Source organism: Cuculus canorus, chromosome 1 (genome assembly GCF_017976375.1).
Source record: "Cuculus canorus isolate bCucCan1 chromosome 1, bCucCan1.pri, whole genome shotgun sequence".
Classification (NCBI taxonomy): Eukaryota; Metazoa; Chordata; class Aves; order Cuculiformes; family Cuculidae; genus Cuculus; species Cuculus canorus.
In genome coordinates this window covers 12,186,982-12,212,236 of record NC_071401.1, presented here as the reverse complement: position 1 = coordinate 12,212,236, position 25,255 = coordinate 12,186,982, and the positions used below count along the sequence as shown (strand labels likewise).

At 39.3% G+C, this 25,255-nt stretch overlaps 1 protein-coding gene across 6 annotated transcripts in view; it reads right to left on the bottom strand.

The window, feature by feature from the left end:
- Window positions 1–2,339: 2,339 nt before the first annotated feature.
- The window catches only part of SLC36A4 (solute carrier family 36 member 4), a 121,167-nt gene continuing 98,251 nt past the window's right edge, over window positions 2,340–25,255 (bottom strand). For 4 of the 6 annotated variants that reach the window (XM_054055970.1, XM_054055972.1, XM_054055973.1 and 1 more), the window contains exon 11: window positions 2,340–7,756. In XM_054055970.1, the coding sequence (XP_053911945.1) occupies window positions 7,449–7,756 (308 nt within the window). In that variant the 3' untranslated portion in view covers window positions 2,340–7,448. The remainder of the gene's footprint in view (window positions 7,757–25,255) is intronic. The other 2 variants (XR_008448135.1, XR_008448136.1) reach the window with 1 other exon arrangement.

The window sequence follows — 25,255 nt, the reverse complement described above, 5'->3', positions numbered from 1 at the left end:
AAGATACATAGCCCTGTTCTATATAAAAAATTAAGAGCATTATTATTCAGGACATCGAGAGGGATCATCCTGCTACATTTATTAAGAAATGTCACACTACAATTTAACAAAGGCAAAAAGTTCCATACTACGAATACAATATCTCCAATGTGTCCTGAAGTGAAGAGCTGGGGCCACTGCTTGTTGCCATGGGATTTTCTCAACAGAGGATGAGGTCTTCTGGGGTATGATGGATTGTCCTCATGCACTTGGACTACATCCAGAAAGGCTGTTCATCTTCCAGCCTGGATCTTCATCTCAGCTTTTTCAGATGCATTTCAGCTGAGACTTGGCCCACGCTGTTCTTGTTCTCCTCCTATCTCCCCAGCTCAAGCGGTAGGATTTCCAGAAGAGAACCATGGCCCAGCCTGGTCAGCTCTTTGACCTGAGCGGTTGGAAAAACAGATGCTAGTGCACCTATAGATATTTGAGGTACAGCCTCAGTGAATAACCTCTGGGGCTTCCTTGAGGGAGCACAACAAAGCAAACCTTTTTTTTGAGCTGCCTGTGCTGAGGGCGCAGGAGCACTGGTATTTTATCAGGGGTTACCCCGAGAGACTTCTTTCATGGAGTTCTCACCTGAATACTTCCAGGCTTTTTAAGCTAAACTTTCTACTAGTGTCTCGAGTTATTTCAGGGCATGCCAGGAGATCAACCACCCAGTACCGTGAGCAACTTTGTAGGACTTGGCAGGACATATAATGCTTGTGTTGTAGGCAAAAATAGCTTAAATTGTGAATGCTAAGAGGCAATAGATAATTAGGTGTATATATGTGTTGGGGGATCCATGCCAAAACCTGAGCTTTTGAACTCTGGAGAAGGCTGATACTTGTTTGCTGCAACTGGTATGGATAGGCTGTGAATTTTCATAATAACTAGAGTAAACAAAGTGGCAAATCCTGAATTCTCCAATTATTAAAGAAACCTGAGACAGAACCACCAGTCAAGAGGCTGATTATGCACGTAGACTATTCAGACAAGAAAAACTGGGAGCAGTGGCGGAAAAGGTGGCTTCCTGAAAAGAAGGGGTCTTGGCAAGAAGAGGACCAGGGAAGCAGCATATTCTTCATCACTGGAAGAGTTCGAGGTCAGGTTTTTCAGGTCTTTGAGCAACCTGATCTAGTGAAAAATGTTCCTGATGTTGTAGATGATGTTTAGGGGTCTCTTCCAAGGCAAACTGTTCTATGATCCAATGATTATATGAAGAAGGTGTTGAAGATCTTGGCAGGAGGAAGGATTCTGGAAATAGGGGAGATATATGGAGATAAATGTATACGGATGCTCAGGATTGGTAACTGTGAGCATTAACTAACACAACTTTGTGCGTGACCTCCCTGCTGGGAGGGGAAGTCAGGACCTGGTGAACGTAGCACCACAGGGGAGAAAGAGAATGGACATGTGAGAAAACCTAGTAGGGTTCAAGTTCTGATCTCATTGGCAAATAAACCCCTGTATTCAGACTCACTACAAGTTGTCGCTTACAAGCATCACGCTTGTGGGGAGCAGGCACAGGGTCTCATGGTTGTTTTTGGTCTATCAAGCCAATAGGTACCTCACCAGGGATTGACTGTGCCTGTAACCATTATGCTTGTGCTCAGAAAGCACATGGGTCCACTGGCTGGCTCGGGGCTACCATGCCACTGTTGCATATTATCTTCGCAACACCATTGTTAGTGTGGTCTTTGGCATCACTTAACAGAAAAGGTACACATGGCTTGGGAAGTCTTCCAAGAAATTTTCCTGCTTCCCACCTAAAGTAACAACCACAACAACAGCTGAACATCCCTTGTTTCATTTCTTAGATAACTCCACTGATTGCAAGCACATTTTCTTACTAGTATCACTGACAATGGAGTCCTTTACCTACCTCTGATTCTCAGCTTTTAAATTCAACTGTGCCAACTGGGTTTGACAGAACAAGAAATTTGAGCGTCTGGAATAAATTGAATTCAGATATGCATTTACGGTACAGAAGTGTTTCGAATGAAGAAAGCAGAGCATAAATAACAGCTCACAGCATGATGACAAACAGCACGTCTTAGTCTAGAACTGAAAGTAAGGGACAGAGCAAGCCTTGCCTTCTGAGCCAGGAAAGATGAATAGTTGCAAGGCACAGCAGTGACTTGCAAGAAAATTGCATAACCATACTTTTCATAAATGGGTAATTTTCATAAATATATAAGAACTTTATTTAAGTATCTTTCACCCAAGCTGACATGAGTTCAACAGTTATAATAGCAAGATAGAACAAACTGCAGATGGATGTCTAGATGCTTTCATCCATCCCAAATGGCACTAATGCCCACATTTAACCAACTTACTTGAGCCCTAGATTCTTTCTAAAAGTTCATACTGATACTCTAAGACCATGACTCAGCTACCTAACCTGGTGTTTGAAAGACTTTCATTTTGTGCTTTACACTTGTGAAATAGTAGTTTCGTCTCTAAGACATCTAAGATATAAAAGAAAAAATAAATCTAAAATGTGAAGTGTTTGCTATAACACGCATTTCTGCCTAGCCTTTTAGAATTACTTTTTCTCCACATATTAGAGGAAAATAATGGAACTTAGTGTTCCAAATAACTAGCCGCCTAGGGCCATTTTTTAAAAGAAATAAACAGATTTTAAGTACACACAAAATTTAGGAGCTGAAAACTCAGGTTAAACGGACTTCAGAAGCAGGAGTGCTGCTGAAAGTCAACTTGTAAAAGTACATGTCCCTAATAGCTAGGCTCAAGAGGGAATTTGGCCATATGTGTGCTTTCGCTCATCCTTTAGGGAGATATGGATTCAGATTGTTCTTAAGTGCCAGGAGACTGAAATTCATCTTTTCAGTCTAACAGCTACAGTCTTTGCTGGTGTTAGAGGACTTTCTCACCACTCTAAGTTTCTTATATATAAAACAGGGGTCTTTTGGTGAATCATTCTCAAAGATATTTGTACACCTCTTCTTTCTAAATTGTTTTTATACAGGCAACTCTATAATGAGTTGGGTGTTTCTGGATGCCTCACTGAGCACATCTTCAAAGGGTCTTGAATTAAAATGGGGAATACAAGCATTTCAGGAAAATTAAATCTCCAAATTTGTATACAATAATAGGTGAGAATATGAAAGCTTATGCTGCCCCTTTTGTTTCCAATTAGTAATTTCAAATTTAGATAGAAAGCACAGACCTTTTGTATCAACTTCTTCTATACCTAATTATCCAACACTCCATACATAAAGTTAAGGCCAAGTCCATACCAAGTACAGAAAGGCTTGTCCAATTTTTAAAAGTCTGGCTGTTTCTTTGCAGTTTTCCAAACAGAACTGGAATTTCAGTGGGAACTCCTGGCTGCCTTTGTAGATTTAGAAACGAACGCACTTATTAAAGCTCCTCTGAAAAGATGCAGAAGCCCAACTTTAAGTGCACCCTCATGAAAAACCTTGGAGTGGATGTGGGATTTTTAAGAGTGGTTACGTGATTTCAAAATGAGATTTGTTATCAATTAAAAGTCAAGTCCTGAACATGTCTGACAGTCTCAAGTCACTTGCTTGGCACTCCTCAGATAACTTCAGAAAAACAAAGGTAGATTCTGCATTAAGACTGCTATTTCTTCCAGTGATGCAGCAGTGGTAACAAGCAGGTAATAGTGAATTAGCAGGATAATACTAGTGTAGTCTTTATTGATACAGAATATTTAAGTTACAGAACATTAGGCAAACCCATCTTCATACTTGCCCGATATTTGGATGAACAATTACAGACAAGAAAACGATCCAGTTACCTATAGTGCAGCTAATGATTAAATTACATTGAAAATGCTAATGATATTACATTGTAAAATATAAGTGCATATAAAGTATAAATAAAAGAGCTTTCTGTTCCTTGTTAGGAACATAAACCAATCACATACATTTTTCAGTTTAATTTACATTGTGCTAAAGTACATGTCTATCTTAAATATATATTAATGTAAACCATACCTATTAAATCTCTCAGTTTCACTCCTTGCAATTCATATTACAGTACTTTAAAAGCTGAATGAACACTCTTATTATTCAGAGGTTTCTGTCAGAATTTCCTGTCTTTAAAATCTTTGGCAATGTTTCACAGGAACAGCCTTATTATTCAGACTTAGCAGTTTTTTACTACATGACATTTCAGTCTAATCCAAAGCAAGATATTCCAATTCCTGACTCCTTCTATTTGAAAGAGCAGGCCATGCAAATGCACTATATGATTGTTAAAACAACAAAAATCCTACATTGTAGGAGAAAATCGACATTGTGCAAAATACATTAATAAACATTTTAAAGATTCAAACGATACAACATTGTTAGCCATGGCAACACTGGTCCACTACATAAACACTCAACTTTGTACCCGGCCAGTCAGTGGCAACACATCAGTCTGAAAATCTGCTCATGACAGGTTGCTCCCTCATCAGACGCAGCAGCAAGAGGTATAAAGGTTTGTAGTTGGGCCAAATTATCTGAAGTATGATGGCTAAGATTAGTTTCCTGAAACTTATCAAGCTTCTAAACCAGTCGTCTGACTTTCAAAAAGATATGCTGCGTTCACCAGGACATCAAGGCCACCTGTTTAGTTCTAAGTACCCAGGTCAGCAAATCTTCCTTAATAGTACCATGTAAGTATTCACTTGCACCAGCCAAAGAATCACCATCAAACTCTGACCTGTTCAAGTCCTTCTGCACCCTGGCAGAAGCACTTTCTCAGAGCTGCTCACAGTCAGTGCAGAATAGATGATGTGAATGGACCTGACAGGCCTTTATTCTCCAAACACACATAGGTAGGTAGGTAAGATGAAAAACTAACAGGAAAAATAACTTCCATTTAAATCCTATCAGTACTACTCAAAATGTTCCACGTAGAACTGTTTAATGTCAAGTAAAATATGCTGCACAGAAATACATTCTACCAGTGTGCAGTGTATGATTTAGGTAAACAACAGATTCATTATGAAACATAATGAATGGAAACACTGGGTTGAATGTCTTTTAAAACAGCTTAAAGATTAGAAAACCTTTAAGAAGAAAAGCTGGATACTTTTGCCTCTCTGCTAACTACCTGTGTTTGCTCTTCTGCAGCACATTCATATGGAAGGTTAATTCTACAGTATCATTCCTGCAGCGATTCATCCTTTTAAAGTGCCTGCCAAGTATTTAACTTTGTCCACACTAAAATGATAATAAGAGCATTGCCTAGAAGTATTGCTTGACCAAATACGTGCAGTTTGAACTACATGCTACAACAAATGCCTATCAGAAATGCCCTCATTACATGGAGATGAAAGCGCTCAAACACAGTCACCACAGGGTAGATGACTGGGGAAATATCCTGAAGAGAAAACACAAATATGGATATATCTAGCACAATATAATTTTAGGACTGTAATGTCAAATGGTAGATTACCAAACGGTAGATTTCTGGGGAATATACTCAAGATAAACAAAATATGACCTAAACTTCTATCTTCTTCGTAACAGGAAGGAGTATGATAAATATAGTTCTATTATTGTATAAAATATAGACTGGTTTTAGAAAACAAGACCAAAAATATAGCTTTAGCATCTGGAGTGAAAATCAACTATGAAGTGCAAGCCAGAAAGTCAAATATGAACCCTGAAAATCAGGATTCCGGCTGGAGACTCAGCCCACAGGCTTGCTGAACAAAACTCATTTCCTACCCAATTACCAAGTTATCAACTTGTTCTTTTTTTAATTCCAAAATGGAAAAAAAGAAGCAAAAATCAATAAAGGTTATGTTAGATCCCATTTAAGGCAGAACATAAGAATGCAAATATAATTATTCTGTGTTCCAATAGAAACATAGATAGACAGTCTACAGACTTCTAGAATCAGGTAAAAAACATACAGCATTTCATACATTTGTATAGTTGAAATCAAGGACAAAGAAATGGTGTAAAAAATGTGTAAGGACAGCAGTTACCAAAATGTACAAAAATAAACTACTTGTCATTTATGTTGTTGAATGTTTTTTCATCATTAAAGAAAGTAGTACTGCTCTGATAAACAACATCTTGTAACTTTTCATTCAAAATCCAAAGTGGAAATATAATTACTTTCTAAAAAATATCATATTTTCACATGTATAGCCTACATCTCTTATAAACTGTACCATAAAGTACCAGCAGCCAAACACAAGTTCTGAGATAACCTGCTTCTTCAGCCAACCTGCAGGCAGGTGGTGCCCTGTAAGAAGGAAAGGCTTCGAGGCAGACCTCCCTGGTGCCCCCAGCTCACTGTGCTGTGGAATTACCAGTTCTTCCACCAACAGCTCACGGCATACACGTGCAAATGTATGGCACAAGCTCCACTCTAGAAAGTAGTGTCTCATCCTTTCCTTTCTCATATAGAATTTAACATAATGGATCTTTAGGCTGCTCTGGACAGTCAGACCTCCATGGCTCTACTACATCACAGTTGCTATTTTCTTGGAGCAGTAGTCTGGCTGTGCTGAACAGCTCATGGTACAGGAACATATAGTAACAGATCATGCAAGATGGCAAGAACACTCCTAGGTATGTAACTTTTGGTCTTAATAAAAGATCCATCCTTCACCTCTAAACCTTAGCTTATGGTATTGTCCATTCTTCAACTTAAATGTTAAGATGGTTGGCAGAGAAGAAAAAAGCTCTTATGCTCATGGGGACATAACCCCACACCAGCAGGGGTCTGCTATGCTAATAAAGGAGGGCATGGCCCTTCCAAAACCCTCACCTTGGAGCCAGCGTGAAAGGACCGAATAATGGTCATAGTCATTCTGCTTAGCACGTTCTGACTCCAGATGTATTAACTCCCAGGAACCAGAAAGACTACCCAAAAGCTTTTCCACAGTGAACATTCAAGTCCCCAGAATGAAAATCAAATTGTAATGAAAAAATACAGCTGCTTTTTTCTAAAACTATAGCATCTCTGGTTCACTGGGTGCAATTCCCCCTGTCAGAAGCATCCAAGAGAAGGTTTATACATCATAGAGCTGGAGTGAGAACAGTAGTTTGTAGACTTGGTGCTTAGATATGATGAATGGACTGACTACCATCTTTTCTGGGCAGGAAGGCATCTTGATTTCCTCATTTCTTTTCTTGCAAATAACATAAAATCATACCTCCCTTCCATATTCATGTATATATTTTAAATTTTGACATCAATTCATTTGGAAAACTAGTGAAAAGTAGAAGAGCAGAGGTCGAGAGCAAACGGACTCATTCAGGTAGCAGATGGGAAGGAGCGAAGTAAAGAACAAACAATAAAGCGAGAAAGGTCAGCATGCTATTTTTCAAAAATTCATTTAAAATCCCTTGGAATTTGTCCCACACGTAGGTCTGCCATCCATCCAGGATTTCTTGCTAAGGAAAAAAACAGTTCACAGTGCCTGGTTATTACTTTAAACCAGTCACCCAGTTTGTAGCATTTAAATCTGCAGAGATGCGCTCTGTTGAGTTTGCTAGAACTGTGGATGCAGGATAAAGGATTTCTTCAACTGTCACGTAAGTCCCCGTTAAAAATCCAACAACTCCAATGACGGCTATAAAAACATCTTTAAATATCATCCATAGACTTAAGTTTTCCTTGTAGAAAGTGAGGATTTCAACGAGGGGTGGCAGAATCAGTGCTAGAGTGCTGCTGCTGACGGCTCCAACAAAAGAAATCACGAGGTCTAGGCGAGGGATCAAAACTGCTACAGCACCTAAAACACAAGAAGAGTAACAGTGGCTTCATATTCAACATCTTCATGAAAAACAAACGTGCAATAAATACATAACCAGGTGGTTCAGGCTCTTTAAAGAGTTCTATTATTCACTATTTTTCTAGCTACACGTGGTGTGCACTATATAGATTAATGCATGTATTTGTAAGATATGTCTTCACGCTCGTATGAGATAGTCAGTTTCCACTCTGAATTTCTGCACCATCTGGCAGAGCTTCAAGTTCAAGCATTCTTGTACTTCAGGGCAAATAAATTTGGCTTCCAAATCTCAGAGAAATGAGAAATATGGAATTGTATGGAGATGTTTTACTTTTTTGGATGTTGTTGGGTTTTTAGTATGAAAAAATAAAATTCAGGAAGAGCAGGGATGGGGTTGCTGCATGCTTCCCAGGAGACAGTGGGCAAAACTATATTACTATTAATTACTACATATTACTAATGACCTAAAGTGATATAAAATTATTCAAAATTAACCAAATTTGCTGGCCACTTGGCAGTCTCACAACTATTTAAAGTCACTTTTATCTACAAATTTGCCTCTGAAAAATCTTTGTCTATAGAATTGCATTCAGTTTATAAAACACCATTATATTAGCTGCCCAGTTAACTAAGCGAGAACTTCTCTTTGCCAAGGGACGAGTGTGAATACAAGGTCCATGAAGCCTTTTAGCACAGCATGGCCAGTTTCACCTCCTGAAATCATAGCATTCATAGGAACAGAATCCATCATGTTGACCCAGAACCACTTTGGCATTAACCCCTTTGGCTGGCAAGTCTAGGCGCGGCACCCTAGTATTAACTCAGATACACGAGTTGCCATGTAATGTTCAGTTCTGTATTAGAAAACAGCTTTTAAAGGCCAGGTGAGCACAGGCCTCTACATGAGCCCCTGTACGTGCTAGAAATGTCTGTCTTTTCTTCCCTTCTGTGAATACATTGCTTTTTAACTGACAGACATTACCATAAACATCCACAGCACCTGCCCGCTTGCCATTTTTTAATCACTTCTCATCAATACAAGGAAGCAATCTGGAAGAAAAGGAATGAGGGAAAAGCCATGAGCAAATAAAATATACCCCATAATATGCTGCGGTTCTTCCATTCCTCCCTTCTTAAATCCTAAGCCATAATAAAAGCACATTTGGCTTTAGAGCAAGCACTCCGATGACCAAATACTATGTAAACAATGTTTTTGGCAACGAACAAATGGAACAAGCAGGAAGGACATCCTCACATAACACATGGGGTCAAACACCAGAAGGTGCGTTATCAACTGTGTAATTCCTCAAGATGAGCTTTCTATTTGCAGAGTATCTTTGCTGTGGGCTGAATGCCCTCAGCTGCCTCAAATTTTGACACCTTCTGATTCTGAAAGGCAACATACTAAAACTATGTTTGGGTTGACGCTCTTCATTGAGAACATCTAACTTGGGGAGAATCACATTGGCAAATGCACTCAAAATTCACTTGCAGAGCACAAGAGTTACCTGCTGCCACCAGGCAACTGTTTGCTACACACTTTAATAAAACCCCTAACTGCACAAAAAGAAGGTAAGGAGCCCACAGATGGATAAAGGATTCCCCAGCCATTCATTTTGAAAGAAGCATATCATGCACAGATCTGCCTAGAAAAATCATTTAACTTGGTCTTGCTTGCATGGCCACAGTTTATTAAATTTTTTGTGATTCTATATAGATATAAGAGGTGCCAAGTGGCCAACGGAAGCTTGGGCAGAGACGGAGGTGCCTTTCAGGAAGTATGAGAAATTAATTGATACTCAAAAATAGATTTTTATCCTATTAGTTTTTTATCCTACTATTGCAACGGACCTACTCAATGCCAAACATATTGCACGAATATGACACATAAAAAATGGAAATGTCACATATTTACAAATTACCTTAGGAAGAAGTTGAATGAAAAGAGAAAGGAACTGTGCCAGAAGTTAATAAAAGCCACAAAGGACCCAACTCTATAGTTTTTGTGGCCATAACTTCTCTCAAGCCATAAAAGTAGGCACTGCATGTCCAAACAATGCAGGATAAGCACTCGGACCAGCCTGACTGACACGCATACACGATAGTAACAGTGATGCACAGTTCATAACTAACTGAAAAGTGCAGTTGAAGTATATTAGCAATGACTGCCAAAACTCTCAGCTAATGAATATGTTCAATGTGCTCTTCTGAAGCAAGAGAGAGGGCTGCACATCTGTTCTCTCGCCAATTTAAGAGATGTAGTGGGTGTATTCATTAAATATTGATTTTCAAATTCTGTAATAGACATCTTTCAAGTCTATATGTGACCAGGACTTAGAAGGTACCCATTAATTTATAGTTCATAGCTTTGTTTGAAATGTTCTCCTTTGTTACAAATAATGAGAATATTTTTCATACATTTTTAATTGGAGAAAATAAAAGTACAGTTCATAATTGTTTCAGGTTATAGAAAAGCAAAATGGTGTGTGTTGGTTTGGATCTTGTCAAAAATCTGGCTCATATGAATTTGAATGAATCTGGATCCTGCTGTGGGAGGAAGTCTGGAAATGTGTTTCAAGGTTTTAATTAGTGTCCTATTTATCCTCTAAAAATCCAAGAGAAATACAATTCATGTTTATCATCTACCAAAGAACATTGTCAAGAGTTAAGAAAGGGTCCTGGTTTCAAGGAGAAGTAAACAAAGGGCATTCCCACAGGCAGAGTGTCTGATTTTCCCAGCCACACATAGGTTTTAAAGTACAGAGTCCAGAAGAAATTCTGAATCTTTATTAAGTCATGGAACTTTCTGGTTTGGAGCTCTGGGAATCCCAGCTGGAGAAAGATATCTAACAATACCAATATGAGACACATTTATTGGCCAACAGTTAAGTTGCCTTCAGGCTTAAATGAAAGAGCAAGAGTCACACGAATAAAGCACCTCATAGAGATAATGAGAGCTTGCAACATATTAATGATACCTTAAACTACAGTCTTATCTCAAAACCTAGTAATAATGGATTCTGCAGCCCGTCTCAGCCACGGAGTCACCCACCTATGTCAGCTGGGGCTTTCTGGTGGGAGGAATACTTTAACAGAATGTTTCTAATTTCTTCATTGACATATTATCTCAGTGGAAAGATACTCTTATTTTCACTCTGTTTATATTATTGTGCTACTTCTTTTACAACTTTCTCTTCTTGTTATAGACTCAGCACATCACTAGTCAGCCTTGCTTGCTAACGTGATTTCACGGAGATCACTGACAAAAAAAAAAAAAATAGTTTGCCATTTCTTTACTACTACCCAACCTTAAGTGCCTTATAACTGCAGATAAGATAAATACATGATTACCATATTCCTCTAGTTATCAAATATTGAGCAACTTCATTTTTATCAAAAAGTAATGCAAATGCCATGCTAAATCCTTGAACAAGGTGAGCGCTGCAATGGAAAACTATGGACCTAAGTAAATTATAATTTTGGTCCTGCCCAAACACAGATCAAAAGCAAAACATCTTATGACTTCATCAGATTTTAATGACACATAGCATTTAAAAAGCCACGTTTCTTACAGGACTTTATATATTTATAAAATGTTAATTGTTTTAATTGTGACATAGTATGTTACTGTTTTATAAGAGAGAGATAAATCATGGAATCATAGAATCACTAGGTTAGAAAAGATCTTTGAGATCATCAAGCCCAACCATGGCAGCCAAAAATTATCTATTGTGGCAATGTGGAGGAGACAACACTTAGTATTTCAAGGAAATTCACTTAAATAAATAACAAAAAATAACGCCTTCCCTTAGAGTTCCATAGTGCTTTGTAGTTTGATAAATAGATACAAAGGAATATGAGACCAAGTAGAAATCTGTTAGTAATCTAAAGATAAATTAAGGCAAAGAACCACTTAAGAGCATTTACAAATAATTTCCAGAGTGTTGCACACAGGTAGAAAGAAATCTACATAAGGATGGTTGAAGTTTAAAAAAAAAAATCTGGTTAAAGATCCTGATATTACATAATTGTGAAGCAGAAAATTATTTTTTCTGGCTAAAAATGCTAATTAACATAGGGCTTGAGGTGGTGTTTGGTTTAGCTGTTCTTTGATACATCAAAGGACTATAAGATACATAACATAATTTCTTTAAAAATTATTTAGAATCAGACTTCATTCAAAACAATTTCCTTAACCCAGTTTCTTAAAAAGTATGCTCTTAAATGCCAGCTCAATCTCAAAACCAAAACCAAACAGAAAAAGGAACAATGCAGAAGATAAATTGCAGTTACACTACAAGGTGACAAATTCTACTTTCACACTGGAGAGAAAAAGAGACACAGCTTGCATGCAGGACAACCACACACATCATATGGTTTGGCTTTATTCCCTCTGGAATGAAAAACTCTTTCATCATTACCTTCCTGCGACAATCAGTATGCAGAGACAGAAAGTACTTCACATCATCTGCCCTTACACTACAACTCACCGTTTATGACTGCTTTGTCCTATATTAGCAGGAGAGACTAGACTCATACAGGAGGTGGTTTATATACCCTTTCCTTCACAACGAGAGGTAATCAAGGACATTGTCCTGACATGCAGATACACATGAGCCCTAATAACCTGCTCATGGAATCAGCAGACCCATTCCTTCCCCACAGCCCTCCACATCGGTTTCTCAAAGATGTGCAAGTAAATTAATTTTTTACAGTACATCACAGATTTCAAAGCTCTTAACAAAATGTTTTCTATTTGAATACTTTCTGTTCCTTACGCAGAAAGGTGCATAAAGAATGATGTCAGACTAAACAATTTTCTTACCAGATCACCTGAAATACTTACAGCCAGAGCTAAGGATTGTCACGTACCACTGGTACAAAAGCCCCTCTATGCTCTACTAATACAATTTCTCCTCCACCTATCTGTCTGCACTTTATATAAACCCAAAATTCAGGCAGTGTAATCCATTCAGACTTCAGTTTCCAGGATCTGTACCCATTTTAAGCAGAAACTGGTGTCACAACAACCCCATGCAGAAGAGGCTGCGTGAGCAGGTGTAGATTTACAGGGATAGGGACGGAGTAGCAGTGACATGGCTATAAAGTGATTCTTCCCCCAACTCAACTCCTCAGGACCACTCAGAGTGACTTGCTCACTCCCAGTCAAATGTCAGTGACAGGTAATAAACTACTTGGCCTCCTTATCCTGTTCTGTCTGCCCCTCATCAGATCTTCAGAATGAATGACCTTTTTCCTAAACACCCCTCGGGATGGCAACATATAAAAGCAAAGCAGGCAGCAGGACACTAAGGGAGTTCCTCAGGCTGTGGGTTGCAGGGAGCTGCAACACCAAGTGATCCTCATAGAACAAGCACAGACACCTGGCACAGGGCACGGTAGATTATGTGCAAATGTATTTCACCATTTAATTAACTATAATCCACAGGCTCACAAATGACATCTGGCTGGACTGCTGTGTTTGAAGCATTGTATTCATTCGTCTCTACAGTAAATTTATTTGAGCTTTGCAATTGATACTTCATCATATAAATCTTTTTAGACGTATTTCAGTGAAATAATTTAAATAACTGCTACATGCAGCTAGATTCAACAAATTAATGTAAAGCACAGGGCAATAAAACATTAACATTGAACTCTAATTGCATGGTTCTATATCTTTACAGTGCTGACACTGTTCCCACTGCCAATCACTCTCCTTCGGACATCTTGTTCTATGGACCCACCAGAAAGAGGACAGCAATTAAACTTCTGTCCTGTTTGTCTCAATTTCTTAAAACAGTGACTCTGGGACAGCTGAAGGGCTCCCAACAGTGCAAGCAGAAATTAATGTTAGCTCATCGAAGTACGAGACTGTTCTTGCTATAGGGAGCAGAGGTGGATAAAAGAGCTGAGAGCAGTGGCTAAGCCTTAAGAGCCAGTCACGTCGTTTTAAATGCAACAAGAACGTTCCATTTCCCTCTACTCACCATCATCATTCCCACTTCCTCAGTCTTCCTCTGGGATGCACTATGTATATCAAGCTATGTCACAGGAAAGCAAGCAGTGATCATTAGCTACATTGCTTCCTCATAACAAAGCAAAACTCAGGAAATAATAAGGAAAAATAATTTTATATAAAAAAGTTCAGCTTGTTCTCACCCTTGGAAATAAAAATTTCATTATATACCTCTTGATTACTACACAAAGTGAGTAAAATATAATGGAATTAAGATTAAATTGGATGTACTTAGCTTTAATCTTAAAGTACTACACTTTGCTCCATAAATAATAAATAATAAATATGTACACATGTAGGAGAAACATTGCCAAGGACACCTTTAGGAATAGCTGAAATTACTTATCTTTATCCTTCAGGCTTCTTGTCCTATTTAACAGTCAAATTTTACATTTCTTTATTGATTAAAGGAACAGATGATTAAGACTACAAAAAATATTCATATTACTGTGGAATCTGTTTGTCAACATAGAATCCATCAGGACACCATAAATCATAACAGTTGCACAAGATAAGTTATCTTCTCTGATTACCAGCTAAGGACTAAAAAATTTATCAAATAACATTAAATTGCCTCCCCCTCCTCCTCCTAAGTATAAAATAAATTATAGAACAAGGATATTCTGCTCTGGATAACTGTAATAAAACTTTTGAGCTAAGAGTCTTTAGCCTGTGTTTTGGGAAGGCTGTAAATCCTAGTTTCCATGGAACACATAAATTTGCAAAATTTCCAAACAAGAGGTACCAGACCAGCTTGCATAGGGAGGGAACCCACGTCAGAGCTCGAACCTAAAAAGAGAGCATAGAGGAGATGGAAGCAGGGATATGTTACAAAAGAGAAACATCACATGGACATGAGCTGGTCGATGAGAAGCTCAACATGAGCCGGCAATGTGCACTCACAGGCCAGAAACCAACCGTATCCTGGGTTGCATCAAAAGAAGCACAGCCAGCAGGTCGAGGGAGGTGATTCTGCCCCTCTGCTCCTCTCTTGTGAGACCTTATCTGGAGTATTGTGTCCAGTTCTGGAATCCTCAATGTAAGAAGGATATGGAACTGTTGGAACGGGTCCAGAGGAGGGCTACAAAGGTGATCAGAGGGCTGGAACACCTTCCCTACGAGGATAGGCTGAGAGAGTTGGGGTTGTTCAGCCTGGAGAAGAGAAGGCTCAAGAGGACAACTTATAGTGACTTTCCAGTACCTGAAGGGGCTACATGAAAGCTGGTGAGAGACTATGCACAAAGGCTTGTGGTAATAAGACGAGGGGGAAAGGGTATAAACTGGAGAGGGGCAAATTTAGACTTGGTATAAAGGAGAATTTCTTTACCACAAGAGTGGTGACGCTGGCACAGGTTGCCCAAGGAAGTTGTCACTGCCCTAGAGGTGTTCAAGGCCAGGTTGGATGGGGCCTTGGGCAGCCTGATCCAGTGGGATGTCCCTGCCCATGGCAGAGGGGTTGGAACCAGATGATCTTCAAGGTCCCTCTAACCCAAACTATTCTATGATTCTATGACATGGTCTGGATGGCCTCAGGAAAGCCAAAGTTCCGCTGATGCAGAGACATTTAAGGGATGCTAAGGGCAATAAGAAGAGCTCTTACAACCACACTGGTAATAAAAGGCTGTTATTTAAATAACAGCACTGCTAAGTAACATACAAGCTAAATATTTCAGCCTCCCGAGAAATTTTAGCCATTTGAATGGCTAAAATGTGAAGTCACACTCCTGATTTCACACAACATTAAATGTTTTTCATAATAAGCAAATGCTTGGATTTTCACATGGTTTTTAAGAATCTGATCTTACCTGCTTACTTTGGGCTGTGAAAACACAGAGGTACATTCAGTACCTACTACATATGGCATGTACTATATTACTACTGACATGCTATAATTAATGAATTTAATGTCCATAAAGAGACAACAATCATGCTGCAGTGGGATGACCAATGCATTTCCAAGACAACGCTTTGCAACAGCTGGTGTCACAGGCACAAGTTTGCTAAAGCCTGCCGTGTTGATTGATGATACAGAACAAACAAGCTGCCAAGTGCCTCGGCTTCCCAGAGAGAATCCTGTGCAGTACCTAGTTGAGGTGCAGCTCTCTCTGTCGACCAGCTTGGGCAGATTAAGTACTGAATTATGTCTGCAGTTGAAATCCATCAAAAAATGCAGTCACCTGCAGATGTTTTTAATCTTAATTTGTTGTCATTTCACCTCGCAAAGTGAAGTTTGGAGAGAGCAGTTTGCTTCATCATGTAGGAAAACTCCAATGCCAAATGCATAGCTGCCCACAGCTCAGCACTGGGAAATCCAGGTGCAGAACGTCTGAAGCATCATCCTTTCCCAAAGTCACATCAGCTGTACTCGCTGCAGCCTGGGGCTTTACTGCACAGGTCATTCTGCAGATATCTGGAGACACTCATTGTACGCTCTGCGCACACAAGAGAAGGGGTCAAGCCTCCTTAGCATTCATTTTTATTCTTTTGTTACCCATGACTGCATATCATAAGCCTCTACTGCTACATACCACCCTTTAGCTGCAATTTTCAAAACTCACTATCATCTTTTCAACTTGATGAGATAGAGGAAATAATAACCTTATGCTTACAGCTGTTACATAGGAAGACTCAGGTTTTATGCTTCCCTCAGGGAGATGCATTTTAAATCCCACTTTGAATGTCCCAGACACTGAGTTTATAGTTTTCACTCACAAAATTAGCTTTCAGTGGGTTGGGGTTTTTTCCCCCCTCCTAACCACAATAACGTTAATTAAATCACCCAAGAAGTTTGTCAAAAAATTAATTTTACTCCAGAGTCATAGGATTATTCAAGCTGTTCCTGTTTTGGGGGTTTTTTTTGTTTTCTTTTTTTTTAAAAAAAAAATCCCTAAGTTGCTGATTCACTGAAGTTTTGCCAGAGGAATTCTTAGATTTTATGCAGGTTTTTTAAAACATAGTTCCATTTCAACATTTCTAAAGGAAAGAAAACATTTTAAAACCTGTGTGTGTTATAAAAACACAAATGTTCTAGCTGTTAAAATCTCATTATGACTTCTTAGAATGCAGTCTTCTGAAATAAACTCTTTCTACTGTTGCCAAGCGAACTTAAAAGTTACATTTCAAATGAGCTTTTTACTTAAGAATGAAGCAGTTTAGCTTCCTGCCGTATAATTGTCAACGTAAAACAACAGGAAGTCTTCACATTAAGAAACTTTCTGTTAAAAGCCGTACTCAGAAGAGCCAGTGATTTGTAGTCATATGGAAGGTTGGAACCAGATGATCCTTAAGGTCCTCTCCAACCCAAACTATGACTCTATGATAGGACGCAGGTTGCTCGGAAACAGCAGTGCACCAAACAAGCACTTATTTGAGAAGGAAACACAGCAAAGAAGCAGAAAACACCTTGGTGGACTACAAATTGGAGTCTATCAGGAGACAAGTAGCGCAGCTGGATTAAAGGATGGGCAGTGAAAATGATTTTCAACACTGCAAAAGTATCAGAACAAGACAATCTCTTGAATAATTTACAAATGCCCCATGTCTGGGATCATAGGCTCTTTAATTATCTATCTCTGTAGGGAAAGGGAAGTCACTCTATCCCTAGTAATAAAAATTTTAATTTGAGCACAAGAAACCTGCTTTCAGGGGGCTTCAATCGCACTGCTCTGTTTAGTAACTTTGGGCATACCACGACTGCTCGCCAGGCCTCAGCTTGTTTGTCTGCAAGGGGGCAACAATAACAGAGCTCCTTAGTAAGCTACTTTGACAGTGATAGTTCAAAAAAGAAAAAATAAGAAAACGCTTTAGTATTATTGCAGTAGCTGTTACAGCTTTAATACTTATGCTGGAACTATGATATCAAAAAGCATTACTTTTAACTGTCCATGTGCCTACACAATAAATGGAAAATAATGAACTGAGCTGGTGTGATGTCATCAGATATCTTTTTTTGGCTATCCTCAAACGCCTTGCATTCTATTTTAAGGATGGGTTTCTTCCTTTACCAAATCCTACCATAATCCTTTGGTGATGCTTTTATGTGAAACAATTATGTGAAACAATTACGTTTAAACATACTTTAGAAAGCACTATGGACTCCTATAGGATAAAAAGCTATACTAAGCATCAACCACAAGATATTATTGTACTATAACACCCTTTTTAACTAGCAGGCATCACAACCACTGCCAACATCCTTGAAAGTTTCAGTTACCTGAAGGAAAAATGGTGCTTGCTGGTAGCGTTCCAAATAAAGATGCACAAACCTGGCTAGTCAAGCAAGTATGCTTCCAGTCATAGCTCATCTGAGATGAGTGTGAAGCATGGTGCTGATGTTTATCCTACACCTCTTTAGATAATAATTATCTAACTTTCCACAGGAAAAAAACCCAACAACTTCCCCCCTCCTAAAAGCTACTGTTGAGTTAATGTTTACACACAATCTCCCTCAATATCCACAAAAAAAAAGTGTCTAAAACAGGTAAGATTTCAGATAAAAGACATTAAATAAATTTTAATTTAAATTACGTATTAGTTTTTTACTTACCAGCATAATTAAACCATAAACAATAGGGTAATAGGGTATATAGGTAATAGGGTTCCTTTTGCATAACATAAAGTACTGTTACCCCAAAGTTCAATGTCAACAAGAAAAGATGTGTGAAAGGAGACATGGAACACAGACATTGGCTTCAATTTACCTGTCTTAGCACAGGCGCATATTAGACACATCTTTCAGAGAACATTCCCCCTTGTTCTTAGAAAAAAATACTGTGGTACTCTTTAAACTTGACCAGAGAACAGACTGGAAATAATTATCATCTGCCCTCTCTTTAAAATTGACTGAGAGAAAATATAAACTACAAAGGGTATAAGATTAAAGCAATTTCCAGGCTGAGTCTCCCAATGTCCTAGGCTACATGCTAGTCATAGAAATTTCACTGAATGAATTTACACATTTGAAATTAAATTTCAAATGAATTTACACTACACTTCTATTTACATGATACTGTAAGTGTATGCGTGCCTGCACTTCCTCACATAAAACTCACAAAATTGAATACCGAGAAGACACTCGCCCTCCATAGGGGAGCTACCTGTGTGGTCGAGTACCCTCACCAATAGGAGTTGCACTTTTCAGTTTTCTAATAAGAATTTGTGTGAGTCAACTTCCAGACACGTAACCTTTGTTATCTGTTTTTGACAATTAAATCTCTATTCACTTCTAAAAATGTCACTTAATTATTTCTTGGGTACAGCTAATATGCTGAACGTTGTAATACTCCTTCAATCAAGCATACTTTCCATCATCTTTTTTCTTGTCTACCCGGCCTAAACCTCCTCATGGCACTCACCTCACTACAACCTCCTTTCATGTAGTTGTAAAGAGCAATAAACTACCCGAGTCCCCTCAACCATTCCTCATAAGGCTTGTGCTCCAGACCTCTCAACTAGCCTTGCTGCCCTGCTCTGGACACGCTCCAGCACCAAAAGGTCTTTCTTGTAGTTAGGGGCCCACAACCAAACACAGGATTCAAGGTGCAGCCTCACCAGTGCAGAGTACAAGGGGAGAATCACTTCCCCACTTCTGCTGGCCACACGATTTCTGTTACAAGCCAAAAAGCTGTTGGCCTTCTTGGCCACCTGGGCACACACTGCTGGCTCACCTTCAGTCGGCTGTCAACCAACACCCCAGGTCATTTTCTGCCAGGCAGCTCTCCAGCTACTCATCCCCAAGACTGTAGCACTGCATGGGGTTGTTGTGATCCAAGTGCAGGACCCAACACTTGGTATTCTTGTACCCCCCTCCAGTTGGCCTCAGCCCACTGATCCAGACTGTCCAGATCCCTCTGCAGAGCCTTGCTTCCCTCAAGCAGATCAACAATGACACCTAATTTGGAGTCATCTGCAAACTTACTAAGAGTACACTCAATCCCCTCATCCATTGATAAAGATACTAAGTAGAACTGGTCCCAACACTGAGTTTTGGGGAACACCACCTGCAACTGGCTGCCACATGGATATAACTCCATCCACCACAACTCTTTGGGCCTGGTCACTCAGTCAGTTTTTTACCGAATTAAGAGTATGCCCATCCAAGCCACGAGCAACCGCAAGAGAACAGTGGGGCACACTGTTAAAGGCCTTACTAAATTCTGGGTAACCAACATCCATACATAGATCAGATGGTGGAGAACTTCCTCTTGTTAGTTTTCCTCATGAAAGAAACAAGAAAAAGGAATTATGAAAATACTCACAGGAGAACAGTAATGTCAAACAGTATCAGAACAGACTAGGAGGATTTTACAACACAGGTAAAAGGATGAAAAATTACAGTAGATGTGGATTTAAGTAAGAGGTGCTTATGGTAAAGTACATCTGTTGACTGTTACAACAACTGGTGTATCTGTTGACTGGCCTTTAGAGATAAAGAAAAACTTATGGTTGGATCAATCTTGAATATAAGCAGCATATCACTGAATGAATGAGTTATCCTGTATATTTATTGGGTAATTATATTTAATTCTTAAAATATTTTATCTATTTTAGTTTATAGAATTTCTTAATATTTTTTGCAAAAATTATAAAAAGTATACTTAATTTCAGTTATTGTATGAAAAGTAAAAAGGCATAGCAAAAAAAAAAAGTAGTTAATTGCACTGAATATGGACAGATGAGGCACACATTCAATATTGGATTGCTTTTCCAGACTTGATCTCAGTGAGTTCTATGAGATCATCTCCCAAAGACCTTGAAGGATTTATTACAAATGAAATTAAGAACAGGTTTTGTACTAAGGACTGCTCAGATTTTATCCCTCCATTTGTTATCACGAGATATCTTGTATCCTCTTAAGGTAAATGATTCTTTTCTGGGGGACAAAAAAAGCATTTAGGAAATAGTATAAAAAAGAAAGTCCTTCAATGAGGAGGAAGTGTCAACGACGAGGTTCCAAACCCCTTTCCACCACCTTCCAGCGGTCCTGGCTGACTGGGGAAGTTCCACTAGACTGGAGGCTGGCTGATGTTATACCCACCTACAAGAAGGGTTGCAGGGAGGATCCAGGGAACTACAGGCCTGTCAGTCTGACCTCAGTGCTGGGGAAAGTCATGGAACAGTTGATCTTGAGTGCTATCATGAAGCACATGCAAGAGAACCGGGTGATCAGGCCCAGTCAAGATGGGTTCACGAAAGGCAGGTCCTGCCAAACTAACCTGATCACCTTCTATGACAAAGTAACCCACCTACTGGGTGAGGGAAAGGCTGTAGATGTAGTCTTCTTGGACTTCAGTAAAGACTTCGACAGAGTTTCTCATAGCATTCTGCTTAGGAAACTGCCTCTGGCCTGGACAGGCGCACGCTCTCCTGGGTGAAAAACTGGTTGGATGGCCGGGCCCAGAGAGTGGTGGTAAATGGTGTTAACTCCAGCTGGAGGCCAGTCACAAGTGGGGTTCCTCGAGGGTCAGTACTGGATCCAGCCCTGTTCAATGTCGTTATCAATAACCTGGATGAAGGGATCAAATGCACCGTAAGTAAATTTGCTGGATGACACTAAGCTGGGTGGAAGTGTCGATCTGCTGGAGGGTAGGGAGGCTCGTCAAAGGGATCTGAACAGGCTGGACGGATGGGCTGAGACCAGTGGCATGAGGTTCAACAAGGCCAAATGCCGGGTCCTGCACTTGGGGCACAACAACGCTATGCGGTGCTACAGACTAAGGGAAGAGTGGCTAGAAAGATGCACAGAGGAGAAGGACCTGGGGGTGTTGGTTGACAGCCGTCTGAACATGAGCCAGCAGCATGCCCAGGTGGCCAATGGCATCTTGGCCTGTATCAGAAACCGCATGACCAGCAGGTCCAGGGAGGTGATTCTGCCTCTATACTCAGCACTGGGGAGACCGCACCTCGAATCCTGTGTTAGGTTCTGGGCCCATCACTACAAGAAGGATGTTGAGGCTCTGAGGCGTGTCCAGAAAAGAGCAACAAAGCTGGTGAAGGGGCTGGAGAACAAGTTTTATGAGTAGCAGCTGAGGGAACTGGGGTTGTTTAGCCTGGAGAAGAGGAGGCTGAGGGGAGACGTCATTGCTCTCTACAACCACCTGAAAGGAGGTTGCAGAGAGGAGGGAGCTGGCCTCTTCTCCCAAGTGAAAAGGGACAGGACAAGAGGGAATGGCCTCAAGCTCTGCCAGGGGAGGTTTAGGCTGGACATCAGAAAAAAATTTTTCACGGAAATGGTCATTGGGCACTGGCAGAGGCTGCCCAGGGAGGTGGTTGAGTCACCATCCCTGGAGGTGCTTAAAAGACGGGTGGATGAGATAGTCAGGGGCATGCTTTAGTGGTTGATAGGAATGGTTGGACTTGATGATCCAAGAGGTCTTTTCCAACCTAGTGATTCCGTTATCCATTACTTCCACTTACGGCATGAAGTTAGCAAGAATATCCACACGAGCAGATTATACAGCCATTCATAAGCATCCTCCTCTTCAGAGTGAACTGCAATATTTCAATAAGGTAGAGGAAGGCAAATCACATAAAAGTAAAATAAACCAGTAACGTGAAAATGTAAGACTGCAAAGACGTAATTCATTCAAATATGCTACATATTTTATCTTAATTTTGCTCTGGCAGTTCAAGGCTGTATATCTTTATTATGGTAAGCAAGTCCTAATTCTACAGCAGTTTGGTGAAGTCACTATAATGAAGTCACAGAGGACTTAATTTTCATGCAGTTCCATGTGTATCTCAAAAGTTAACTTTTCTGCGCATTATACAGTGTAAGGGCAGAGGACAAAAAAAAAATAAAACTTAAAAAATTGCTAGTTTTGACTGATGGCAGCTCAGGAGACACAAGCAGCTGCTAGCAGCCAGCAATCCCTCTCCAATCCTTTATAAAACAAGACAGACATTTGAAAGCCTGTTGTGAAGACCACCTTATCTAGCCACTAATCATGAATAACAGTAAGGCATCATTAACACTTTTGCTTTTATGCTTATTTGAAGCACTAGCAAAGAAAATGCCTGGAGCGACTAATTTCAGCTATGAAGTAATTTTTTAAGAGACAATTTAAAGCAAAGCAACATTTCGCTTATATTGAATGGAAAAAGAAGCACTAGGATGCCACTATACAAACTGTATATACAAACTGAAAGAAAGCTGTTCTTTCATGGACCTGAGTATTATCTTTATTGTTAATTGTTTTCAATATACAGTCAAAAAGCTCTCAAATATTTCCAAGATATGCTTTCCCTAGCTTTATCCTTTGCAACTTTCAAAAGGCTTACCTGCAATCTGCCTATCATTTCCAGCTTCAAAGAAAAGTTCTGCACATTTGGCTTTCCACAAAACAATCTACCTGTGCATGAGGAAAAATGTTTTTCCCCATTTACAGATTAAGAAATTATTTTGACAATAAAGGACTTTTCTAATTAGAAGTCTGCATTCAGGACCTCCCGCTGGTTGCAACCCAACCTTAGCAGCAGATGTCCTGCTGGGGCTCATTTCAAGAATTCAATTTCTGAAAATTTTTCACTCGTTATGCATTAAATATGATATTTCACTATTCACATTTTAACTATTCTCATTCTAACCTAGCAATACAGATAGGTAAGAAAAGTCTTCACTCATTTTTATATGAGCTCGCATAAGACTACAGTGGAGATCCTGACTGCACTTCTATCGCCTTCCTTGGGAAAAAAAAAAAAAGAGTTTGCTCTCTACTAAAAAGTGCTGCTAAAGGAATGCAATCAGACCCTCTGTCATTCTTAAATTTTGATAAAGTCTCACTTAAACATCTCTTGTTAAATCAGCTAACAAGTGATTTCCAAAATGCCACGTACACGTAACACATATAAGTGTGTGTCAATTCTCCAGTGAACTGGACCACAGTTTGCTTCTACTAGAACCACAGCTGATTATCTTGCTGGTCTACTTAGAGGTAGGAAAAATAATTACCACTAGAAAATGACAACTAAACGTCAACAAATTCATAAACATGAAACGTCTCAAGCTATGTTTAGCTGAGTCATTTCCTTATTCCTCAGTAATCAAATCTTTCCATGTGCTGCATTTGTGGTTAACACATCAAAACATGTGTACATCATTGCTTGAAACATTTTTCTAATCAGTTAGCTGTACTAGTCAGACCATTTTCTTCTACAAACTTATTGTGAGGACAGCATGCTCAGAAAGAAATGAAATCTCATAAACCATAGCTGGGTTATGGTTCTCTTTTTGTGCTGTTTCCTCGTTTGAGTTAAAAGCAATACTCCAAAGGAAAAAAGGCTTCTGTATGCAAGTTGCAAAGATTGGTAACAATATCTCTCAGCGTTTTGCTCCACATTTTACACACATTCCCGAAGGGAAACAAACACTTCCAATGTACTTGACAATACTTTTAAAATTCTTTTCCTCACAGAATTACTTTACTCCCCAGTTGTATTCATTCTCTTGCTTAGTAGCATGCTTGACAGGTCTTGTTTATAGCATGTACCTGAAAACAAATTGAAATTGGATCTAAATGACTTTCAAAAGTATATTAAGTAACATCATAAGTGTCCCCATTAAGTACTTGATAGACTTCAGTGTCAATTAGTCAGAGGAATTTATTTGAGCAAATATTGCTTAGCTGGCTTTGCTGAATTTGTTTGTTACTACTTTTTCCCAACATTGAACTACCCCTCAACTAAAATGTTTATCTTTACAGAGCTGCTCCTCAGCAGGAGAGGGCAATGTTTGGCATCTTCCAACTTACTTACTAGTCTGCGTGTCTCTGCTGGTTACATAGAAGTCCTGTCTGCAAAGAGGATGATTAAATAAGGGATTCACTGGCTAAGCCATCCCTATTTTAAGCGAGACTGACAAGGAAGACCACTTGACCAAACACTCCAGGTTGACTGGATGCCACTGAATACACAGATACAACTTGGTAAGAAAGAGAAAACAATTTGAGATAAATCTCCATGGAATGAGGGAGAAGTATGAAAGTTGGGTTCCTCTTTACTTAAGCCATGTTCTTAAGGGGATACTGCAAGAGAAATAGACCAAATTAGCAGCACAACAGTTGGAGACAGGGTAAAGATGCAGAAGATACAGCAGCCCTAGGCAGAATTCTTGCATCTAAAATTCCTAGGACTCTACCAAGTAAATTATTTAGACTTCATTTTTTCCTATACAGAGAAATATAAATAAATAAAAACAGAAATGTATGGTTTCTTTAACAAGACAGCTTAAAAAAAGTAGACTTATTTATTTAGTGCTCTAAAAAAGAGAAGTGATCCCCTGGGTAACAGATTCATTTGTTCTTTTGCTGTCAACTGGCTTCCATGAAGAGATAGGCACATTCTGTGAAAATCTATTTTTGGTCATAAAAGTAAATATTTTTTTTTTTAAATTTCTGAAACATGAGCTGTAACCTACCCTGAAAGGACAATGAGACACCACTACACTGAGAAGTAGCATCAATGCCAAACCACACCAAATCTAA